The sequence below is a fragment of the Colius striatus genome, chromosome 2 (genome assembly GCF_028858725.1).
Source record: "Colius striatus isolate bColStr4 chromosome 2, bColStr4.1.hap1, whole genome shotgun sequence".
Taxonomy (NCBI): domain Eukaryota; kingdom Metazoa; phylum Chordata; class Aves; order Coliiformes; family Coliidae; genus Colius; species Colius striatus.
This window is the reverse complement of record NC_084760.1, coordinates 121,600,990-121,611,704: the sequence shown is the minus strand read 5'-3', so window position 1 is coordinate 121,611,704 and position 10,715 is coordinate 121,600,990. Positions and strand designations below refer to the sequence as shown.

At 59.9% G+C, this 10,715-nt stretch overlaps 1 protein-coding gene across 1 annotated transcript; it reads left to right on the top strand.

Moving 5' to 3' along the window:
• The first annotated feature begins 4,649 nt into the window (after positions 1–4,649).
• On the top strand, positions 4,650–9,793 carry PAX1 (paired box 1). Its single transcript, XM_061989661.1, has 5 exons — positions 4,650–4,656; positions 5,201–5,977; positions 6,924–7,066; positions 7,254–7,473; positions 9,702–9,793. Exons 1-5 carry the CDS (start codon positions 4,650–4,652, stop codon positions 9,791–9,793), a joined length of 1,239 nt encoding a protein of 412 aa, XP_061845645.1.
• The last annotated feature ends 922 nt before the right edge of the window (positions 9,794–10,715 follow it).

The window sequence follows — 10,715 nt, the reverse complement described above, 5'->3', positions numbered from 1 at the left end:
CCAGCTACCTGGTTTAACCCATATAAAGAAACTACCTAACAAACTCTAGCACCCTCAGGACAGATATGTCCTTACCTCAACCCTTTGTGCCCCATGCTGGGTGCCAAAAAAAAGGACTGCAGCGTTTCAAACCCAGCTGACTGTAACCAAAGCACAGTTACTCACTCACTCCTCCCCACGGGGCAGGACAACCAAGAGGAAGCTGCAGAGATTTGTTGGTTGAGATAGGAACAACCGAAGAGAGCCACGCAGAGAAGCAGCAGTGGTAAGGACAGCGCAGGACGGAGCGATGCCCGGTGTCACTGCTCACCACACGCCACGCTCGTCCCGCGGGAGAACCCGCAGCTCCCTCGCAGCCCCGGCCGCTGCCTTTATCAACCCAGCGAGACGACAGGGCCGTATCAATTGACCTGGTTACGCCCCCTGGGGAACATTAACCCTATCCCAGCCAAATCCAGCGGCAGCAGGCAGCCCCCACCCCGCCTTGCTTCCATGGGCAGCCCTCCCGCTCCAGCACGACCCCCGCGCCGTTAACCATGAGAGGTGTTCAATACCGCTCTCAAATTGCTTTATACTTTTAGAGGTGTCCACCCCTGGGAAGTGGAGGTGATGACCTGCAACTCTGCACCTCTGCAGCGGAGTTGGAGGGGACAGGCGGGTGCAGCTGCAGCTAAAAATACCCCAACCACCTCCTGCGTGCCTCAGGGCATCAAAGGAGATTGCAGAGCTACCCGCAGCGGCTTGCAGGTGATCTGAAAGGCTTTACGGGCACAAAAAGAGAATTAAATGATGGTACTGTCAGTAAAAGGAACGGCAGGGTAAACCCACCGCGATCTGTCTCCACAAAGGCAGTAGCTTCAAACGGTCTGCAGATCAGCAGTGTTTCACCCAAGAAGCAGGGAGGATTTACGAAGGACCCAGGATCCTGCTACCATTGTCACATCAATCATCTGTGATCACATATTCAGTCTGCAGAGAAAACAAAATCAGCCCAAACGTAGAAATCCAGGGAGTTTGTTTGGTTTGGTTTTGGTTTCCCTCCACGTGGGACTCGGCAGCCTCCTGGCTTGCAGCACAGTGTATTTTATGCAGCTAAATTGCTTGTGACAAACGAAACCAAGCTCTTGTTAATTGCCCAACCTGTGGCCTTTACCAAACCCAAATTAAACAAAATGGCTCAGACAGTACATTAAGCTTTGAAGAATGACTTTATTTTCTGGAGCTCTCCAAGCCCTTTCTCCAGGAAACTGAAAGCATTTTCGGTTTGGGTTGGTTTCTTCTGTTCTGGCAGCGAGATTCCCCAGCTCTCTGTTCATCCAGGGTCAAAACGGCCTAGAAAAAAAAAGGAAGAGAAAGAAATTGTCAGAAGTAATGTTGTGATGCTTGTGACACAAGGCACCCAGCTAATGCTGCAGCGGCTCTGGCAGGCAGAGCCCTCGGGCTGCGCGGCTCACGGGGACACAAAGCCGGCTCCGTAAAACCGTGACTGAACTAAATGTCCCCGCGACGAGCGTTCCTGGGTCGTTAATGAGCACGGGAGAGCGAACGGGGAAACACGGGGAATCCCTGCCCAGAGCTACGCGAGGGGACGGCTGCTGCAGCAAAGACTCGGGATGTTTCCAGTTAGAAATTCACACAGGCTTTCAGAGCGACCTGTTCCGCTGCTGCTGCATGGTTTTGTCCGGCCAAACTAACAATGAAAAGCGGTCCCATCCAGCTCAGCTCCTCGGAAGGCACGGCACGACAGTACCCACCCCACCGACGCCCAGCAGCTTTGGCAAACAAGATTCAAATGAGGGGCTTGTTCTCAGCTTCCCGACACAGCAGTAGCAAGCAAAGAAAGTTTAAAGAAAGCGGTATTTCTCAATTTATGAGGCGAGGAGCAGAGCATCTTCCCTAGTGGAGCAGGGCAGAGGGCTCTCGAGGGGGTCCCGGCCCGGGGCAGCCTGGCCTTCACCCCGAAGGAGGGGAACGGGGACTTCCCCCCAACCCCCTCAAAGCCGATACTTTCCAGACCGGACCATGAGCTCAATCAAAGCCGGAGATGGCAGGGAGCAGCAATAAACCGAGAGGGCCGAAAGAGGAGAGGGGAAAAACGGGGTGGAAAGGGCGAAGCAAAAGAGTCAGAGCAAATATAAACCGTAGGGCAGGAGGGGCTGAGCCCGGGGGCAGCCGGTCGAGGGGTGCAGGGGAGAAGAGAAACTCCCTACTCGTATCCCTACCTGCCCTGCCCGGCCCTGCTGCCCCCAGCCCTTCCTTCAGCACTTTTTCTTTGTTTCTTTATTTTTTTTCGTTTTATTTTCTTTTAATCTTATTTCCTTCCTTTTAAAAAAATTGTCTTTTAAATTTTCTCTTTCTTTTCCTACTTCATTTTCTTCTACTTATTTCCAATTTATTTTTGTTCCTATTTTCCTCCTCATATTTTTTCTTTTCTTTCTTCGTTTTCTTTTTATTCTTTCCCTTTTTCTCCGTTTTCTTCTCCTTTCCCCTCATCGTTTCCTTCTCCCTCTTGCTTTTCATCTCCATTTCATCCTCTTTTCTTTCCGCGCTATTTCCACGCACACCCGCCTGCAGACCCGGCCGGGCCGAGGACGACTCTGCCGCCGGTACAAGACAGCCCCGTGGCCCCCTGTCCAGACCCATTTAACGAAGCCAAACTCTAGTTCTTTCTGGCTCAAAGCCCGCAGAGACAGAAGCCACCGGGGCAGCCCCCAGCCCACTCCCCGGGTGGAGACACGGGGGGATGCGAGTGGGATGCTGTTCCGCAGCAGGTGCCCGGCGGAGGGGCTGCCCGCCCCGGGGGGTGTTTGTTGGTGCTTCTGCTGCGGGCTGGACGCATTTTGTTGTTTCTTTAAACAGGCAGCCAAAGCCACCCTCAGTTCCCTGCGGCACGGCCCGTGGGGGAAAAGGCTCTTCCGCGGGCTGGGATGAGACCCCCACACACCCCCAAATAATCGTCCCGTTGGATTACCAAGGCAGGGAGAAAGTCACTCGGCTTCCTCGGCCGCTTTTCGATCGCCTCCTGCCCGCAGGCTGCCGACAGCCGCTCCCGCCCTGCATCTGAGAACGGCAAACCCATCGCCACGGCGCTGCCCCGGGGGCTGCAGCCGGGGAGGGGGCGAGGGGGACAAGGCGAACACGGGGGTCTCATCCCTCTGCGGTTCTCGGCCGCTTTTTAATCGATGCGCTGCCTTTTCCCGCCGGCAGACTCGCGACGCTCGGGCGGCCCCGGGGAACGCGCGGGGCTTCAGTGCCGCGTTCGGGGACGGCGGGGGGTGGCCGAGGGGGCACGTCGGGGGAGTTTGTCCCCGGGCCTGTGCCCCCACGGGCGCCGTACCGCTGGCAGGAGAGGCCGTTTGCCTCTCCCGTTCTCCGCCCGCGATGCCGGGGGGATGCCGGCAGCCGGGGCGGTGGGCGCTGACCCCCGCCGCCGCCCTCCTCTGGCCCCCGCACCCTCGATTTAAAACGGGAGGAGAAGCGAGTTTTCGATGCGGCTGCAGAGGTGATGCCCGCTGCTGGCTGCAGGGCGGTTTCCCCTTCTCCCACCCGTTTGCTGGGAAACACTCACGATCTTCCCATCGACTTTTCTTGCGTGGAGAGGTCAGAGTCCACAGAGACACCCTCTAAAACCCAAAACCAACTCGCCCCATCCACGTGTGACGAGGCTGCTTTCGGGCGTTGTTATTCGGGTAGGAAAAAGACGGATTCCGATGCCGGGAGAGCGGCAGCAAGTTTGCACGGGAAGTCGAGTGAAGAGGAAGGGCTCCGGCCTCGGCCCGCAGCAGCCCTCCGCTCCCGCACCGGCGGCTCCCCCCAAAAGCAAATCTCTCCCTTGCCGGCGTCTCCGCGCTTGGGTCGCGGCCCCGCGGCGGCTGTCGGGGCTGCACGCACCGCAGGTATCCGCGTCCCGCGTGGGAACGGGCGCGGGGAGGGGGCTGAGGGCCGCCTCAGGGAGGTGGGGGGAGTGGGATGTGGGGTAGGGACCCCTGCGGTCGGTCTCGCTCCGCCTTCCCGCAGCCCTAAAACGAGCCCAGGGGTTTCATGGTGGGGGGGGGGTCCCGTGGGGACGTTGCGGGGCTGTCCCCGCAGGGGCGGGCGGAGGGTGCCGTGTCTGTGTCTCCGTCCCCCCGTCCCCCCCCCTTCCCTCGACGTCGGGGAGCGGCCATTTAGGAGCGGCGCGGGAGCCAATGGGCGGCCCGCGGCGGCGCCTCCGCCGTGACGGCCGAGATTGACGTGTTTCCCACGTCAAATTGATCCCAAGTAGCGGCGGGGGCTCCCCGCGAGCGGGGAACCGGCCCGGCGCCGCCAGCACACCCCCGCCGCCGCCTCCCGCCCAGCCTGCCCGCCCTCCGCCCCTGCACCGGCCCTCTATGCCGGGCCGGCGGCGGCCGGGGCCGGGGCTGCGGCGCGGCGGGCAGGCGGAGACCCCTCCCCGCGCGGACCGGCGCTCCCCCGGCGCCGGGCCATGGGTAAGCGGGGCGACTACGGGTTGGCTCCGGGACGGGCTCCGCCGCGTCGCTTCGCGGCGTGAGGAGGGGAGGGAGTTGGCACCGGGCGGGGGAGGGGGGCGGCGGGACGGATCCCCGGCTCCGGGGGCTGCGGAACGGCCCCGCGGGCCGTCGCGGTGGCGGGCGGGGGTCCGGAGCGACATGCCCGGCTGGGACGGCTCTGGGCTCTCCGCTTCCCCTCCGTCCCCTTCCTTCGCTTTCGCTGTACTCTTTCTCTCGGTTCTTTCTTCCGTTCTCGTTGTTTCTCATTTTCCCCGACCTTTCCCATTTCCCCTCCTTATTTCTGCTTTGGTTTTGTTTCTTCTTATTTCTTTAGCTATTTTTTGGTCTTTTTTTTTTCCTTTCTTTTCTTTTTTTCCCCTCCTCCCTTCTTATTTCTATCTTAACTTATCATTTTTCTCTTTTTCTCCCATTCATCTTTCTATTCCTTTCTTTACCTTTTTTTTTCTCTTTATTCCTTTCTCACTTTCTTTCCCCCTCGTTCTCATTTTCCTTTCCTTTCCTTTCCTTTCCTTTCCTTTCCTTTCCTTTCCTTTCCTTTCCTTTCCTTTCCTTTCCTTTCCTTTCCTTTCCTTTCCTTTCCTTTCCTTTCTCCCCCCTCTTTCCTCCCCACCTTTTTTTTTTCCTCCCCTTTTCTCTCCCCCTTGTTCTTTTCCCCCTTGCTCTCTTCCCTTTTCCCCTCCCCATCGCAGCCCCGTCTCTGTCCCTAGACGTGCGCCGGCCGGGCAGCCCGCGGGGGCCGCGGCTCGGGCGGCGGTGCGTCCCTCCCCCGTTGCCCCCGTTGCCTCCGCCGCCGTTCCCCCGCGGCCGCCCGCCTGTAACGCGCTCCGCCGCCGCAGAGCACACGTACGGGGAGGTGAACCAGCTCGGCGGAGTCTTCGTCAACGGGCGTCCGCTGCCCAACGCCATCCGCCTGCGGATCGTGGAGCTGGCGCAGCTCGGCATCCGGCCCTGCGACATCAGCCGCCAGCTCCGCGTCTCCCACGGCTGCGTCAGCAAGATCCTGGCCCGTTACAACGAGACCGGCTCCATCCTGCCCGGGGCCATCGGCGGCAGCAAGCCGCGGGTCACCACCCCCAACGTGGTCAAGCACATCCGAGACTACAAGCAGGGAGACCCCGGCATCTTCGCCTGGGAGATCCGCGACCGGCTGCTGGCGGACGGCGTCTGCGACAAGTACAACGTCCCCTCGGTCAGCTCCATCAGCAGGATCCTGCGCAACAAAATCGGCAGCCTCTCCCAGCCCGGCCCCTTCGACGGCGGCAAGCAGCCGCCCCCCCAGCCCGCCCTGCCCTACAACCACATCTACCAGTACCCCTACCCCAGCGCCATGGCCTCGCCGCCCGCCAAGATGGGGGGTCACCCCGGCGCGCCCGTGACGGCGGCCCACGTCAGCCTGCCCCGCTCCTGGCCCTCCGCGCACTCCGTCACCAACATCCTGGGCATCCGCACCTTCGTCGAGCAGACGGGTGGGTAACGCGCCGCGGCCCCTCGCCGCAACCCGGAGCCCCGGGCACGGCGGGTGAGGGCAGGGATCGCCCCTTCCCCTCCCGGACAGCAGTTCTTTCGCCCACCCCCTCCCTCTCTCGTTTAGGGGTTTTTTGGGGGGTGTTTTTGCTCGCCGCACCCCGCTCGGGCAGGACGGGGCGGCGGGGCCAGATGCGGCGAGCCTCAGACATCTTGAACTTTTTATGAAAAATGTGGAAAATATTTCGGTAGGGATGATAGATTGCCGACCGCAAATTCAGAGCCCTGAATCTCCCTGTGCAACGCGAAAAGAAACATGGAAGGGGGGTAAAAACGGGGGAAGAAAACAAACCAGGGTAGAGGAAAAAGGCGGGGGAAAGGCGAAGGCAAAGCTGCCCCTGAAAATGGGCACTGAGGTCTCCGGGGTCGCCCCGAGAAATTGCCCTCGTTTCCTTAAAATGAAGCCGAGGAGGAGGAACGGAGCAGCGCGGCCGGGCCGCGGCGGCCGAGCAGCCCGGGAGGCGAGGAGAGCGCCGGCAGCGCCCGGCCCTGCTGTCCCGGCTCCGGGAGCGGGACGGAGAGGAGGGGGACACACGAAACGACGTGGCGGCGGGGGGATGCGAGTCCTTTTATCCTTCCAAAAGCCCGAGTAAATCAACCGCATGCGTTTCCCTCCGCGCAACCATTTATCTCTTAAAATTCCGATGTCACTTTTATAAATCTCCTTCGTCGCAAGAGAAATTGTTCTCCCTAAATTATCGGCAGTGACGGGGGCGGTGGGACGGGGGTCGCGGAGAGCCCGGGCGAGGGACCGGGGATGGCGGGGACACGCGCCAGCCTCTCTCCGCCGTGCTTACACCGAATTTCGGGCGTGGGGACGGAGGCTTTGCCGGGCGCGTCTGGCCAGGGAGCGAGCGCTAACGGAGCCGCCGCGCATCTCCTCCCCAGGGGCTCTGGCTGGCACAGAGGGGGCTGCCTACCCCCCGAAAATGGAAGACTGGCCCAGCGTGAACAGGACGGCCTTCCCCCCGGCCCAGGCGGTCAATGGCATCGACAAGGCTGCCATGGAGGGAGATATCAAGTACCCGCAGGTAACTGCCATGGGGGGACAAGGCGGCGGCGATTTTCCCTTGTTCCCTTTCCCCATCCGCCCCGCCGACCCCTCGTCTCCCCGAGGGGAGCAACCCCGATTCCCAGAGCCCTCCCGCCGTAGTCCGGCGGTGCCCCCTCCCCGCACGGCGATGCTTACCCTCCGTGTCTCTCTGTCACCGTCCCCAGCCCGCCCCGGGGCTCTCCTCGGTGGGCACGTTCCTCCCGGCCTGCGCCTACCCCCCCTCCAACCAGCACGGCGTCTACGGCGGGCCGGCCGGCGGATACATCCCCTCGGGCCACCCCTGGCAGCCGCAAGGTAGCCCCCTGGCCCACCACGGGCCCGGCGTGGCCGTGCACGGCGGCGACCTGGCCACGGCGATGGCATTCAAGCAGCCCGGGAGGGAAGGTGAGCCGGGGGACGGACGGACGGCGGGGAGTGATTGGGCAAGCGGGAAAGGAATGGCGGGCAATGTGTGTGTGTGAGGGTCGCGGTGCGGGTCCCTCCACCTTCAGGCAGAGGTTACCTCGCCGAATAGTTTAAATATCCGTAGTATTTCTGCCCCTCGAAAGCTCTCGGGCTCGGCGGCTCCAATCCCCGGCGTTTGCCTTGCCGCTGCCCACCCCTCGGATAGACCCGGTCCTCTCCGTGCCCCCTCTGCCGCCGGGGCCTGCGAGCCCCCCCGGTGCCCCCCGCCGCAGTATTCGATGTGTCCCAGTCCGCCCTCCCTCGCCCAGCGCCTTCCCGCCGGCCTCAGCCAGCATATCAGCACTACCAACTGGAAATCATTCTGGTTTTCCTCGTCCTTTGCGCTGGAAAGGGCCAAGGCGGCAGAATTTAGGGCGAATCCTGCGCTTTTCGCCTCCCCCGGGCACGAATCGCCTTCTCGGTGGGATCGTTAAACACGATAAAGCCCCGGCCGGGGAGGGTGTTAGAGAGAAAGTCCCCCGAGAAGCACCCGGGTTTGATTTCAGCCTCTGTAGTACAAACGGCTGTGAAGTGGGACTTGTTCCATCTCCGTTTCAGTTCATCGATGGAAGCTCGTGTTTTATTTTAGTTATTTATTTTAACATCGGGTTTGATTTTGTTTATTTTATTTAGGCCGTTTCCTTTTATAAAACCCCCTCTCATCCGTTCTGGGGATAAAATCCCCACCCTTTTCCTTCTCCTCTATTCTTTTTTTTAGCGGTATGAGACTTTCTGTTCTTTTTGTTCCCCCCCTTTGCCATTTCTTTCCCACTTTTTCGTCCGTTTCTTTACTGTTGGTTTCCTGCGGTTGTACATTTTCTGGGGGGTCGTTGCTTTCCCTACGACTCGTTACCGTTTCTAACCACGGCAACCTGCTGCCAGGTACAACATCAACTGTCCCGGGACGAGCCACTGGCAGCCGCAGGGGCTCAAAATAGATAACTGGAAGCTAATGGGTTGAAACAAATCAACAGGGTAGCAGAGCGAGAGAGGAGGAGGCAGGAAAGAAAGTGAAAGAAGGAGGAAAGATGACCCACGCGTAGTCAGTATATTTTTCGAGGTATTTTTCGACTCAGAGCCCGAGTTTTCTGCCTTCTTAACCTTTAAGCTTTCTCTACTGAAAGGCCACAGACTTTCTGTAAACGTTCGGGGTTTTTTTGGCTTTATAGAACCACAGAATCGTTTGGGCTGGAAGAGACCTTTAAACTCATCGAGTGCAGCCTTTGTCCCAGCCCTATCAACCACCAGCCCGTTTGCCTCAGTGCAACATCCACCGTTTTGTGGGGGCTCATCCCATCTCCTTTTTTTTGCCCCCACCTACTTTAACTCCCCCTTTGTTTTTCCTTCTTAATTTCGATCGGTTTTCTGGTTCTGCAACTTATCTGGGACAACTCAAATACTGGATGATATCTGGCATCGGGGGTGGGAAGGGGGCCGGCGGCTCTTTACTGCTCCTGCACGGCAGAGAGAAGGGAAAGAAGGAATAAACTAAGAGAGGAAAAAAATCACCACCAACTCGGAGAGGCAACCTCACGCTCCAGTTCAGACCTTTGCCCATTTCTCAGCTGTTTTTTCCCCCTGCAAAAAAAAATCTCCCAGCTTATGCCAGCGCCTGGAGCAGCCTTGAGATGTGTCACATCCCTGAGACGTGTCACATCCCTGAGACGTGTCACATCCTCTCCCCGGTGTGGGGGGACAGATGGGGGCTGGCCGGGCCCTGGTCCCTGCACGGTGCTGCTTCCCAGGGCTGGGCTGTGCCTGAGGAGCAGCTCAACAGGAGGTTACAGTGTGTGGCTCCTTCCCAGGGCACCCCAATCACAGCCTTTAGGAAGAGTGTGGGATGTGTTCTCCCCGTGGCTGAGATGGCTCTGGGTACCCTCCCCAGGCAGATGCAGACCCCTGGCAATGGCAGAGGGTGTCTGCCATCACCACTGTCCCTATTGCTCAGGGGAGGGATCCCCCTTTTCCTCTGTGTTTCCCCTGGAGGGGTGTGACCCAGGGAGCCTGGCAGTACCTTTCTGAGGGGGTGGCTTTCCTGGGGCAGGCGGATGAGCTGCTCTTGTGGGGCCGTTGGCAGAGGATCAGTGTGCATGCAGATATGGGACGTGCCCATCAATACACTGCTATGGTGTCTTTCTTTTTTCCCCTCCTCTCTACCGTTGCTGCAGCTGTGGACAGAAAACCTGCCAGTCCCGTGGGGAAATCTCCAGACCCTCTAAACACCATCCATGGACTCTCTATCCCAGCCTCCTCTTCCTAGAGCCGTGGAGCAGCGCTCGAGAGACAGTGACTCTTGGACACCTGCAAACTGTAACTGAAGCCTCAAGTGCCACCAAACTGTGCCCAAAGTGCCAGTGCCTCTGGCAGGTGCCTGCGGGGACAAGAGGACAGCCCAGGCAGTGAGAGTGACACCCTCCCACGGCGGATCCTGCACAGGGGAGCGCAGCTGGGACCCTGCCCCAGTTGGATGCCAAAGGGCTAACAGCAGAGTCTCGCTCTTTTGTCTTTATTTTGTCTATTTTTTTCCTTGCTTTCAGTTTTTTTTTCTCCTCCTTCCCTTGTCCCTGAAGACTGTCCAAGCATCCTCAGCAGTTGCTTGGAGCATCCCTGGCTCTGCCCCAGCCCCAGGGAGCACGTTTCCTCCAGGGAATGGTTTCTGGCTTCCCCAGGCTGCAGCCAGGCTCGCTCTGCCCGCTCCCTCCCAGCCTTCCGGCGCCTCTCTCCTGGACTGCAAATGGACCCATGTGCCACAAGGTTTTATGATCTATTTTTATAATAACAAACCTCAATAAAAAGTGGCCACGGTGGGCACGGGCTGCCCAGCTCCTTCCCTCGGGGGCTGCCTGAGCACTGACACCTCTCCCTGCGCCCCGCTGCGAGGGGGCGTTGGCTGGGGCTGGATTCGTGCACCCCCTGCCCAGGGACCCCAGGTTGCTGTGAGTGAGTGGCAGCCCCTCTCCCTGTGCTCGACTGCATGTGCAGATTTGGGGGTCTGCACTGGAGGGGGAAGGGCTGCGGCCTCACTGGGTGATGCTGTGGGGGTAGTGATGGGCTCTGGGCACAGACAGGGAGGTGGGTGGCTGCCTGGCAGCCCTGGGCTGGCTCCCACTCGCCTCACCTGGCTGTGGGTGAGCGGTGGGTGCCCCTGCTCCTTCCAGCCCACCCAGGGGCTCGTCCTGCCC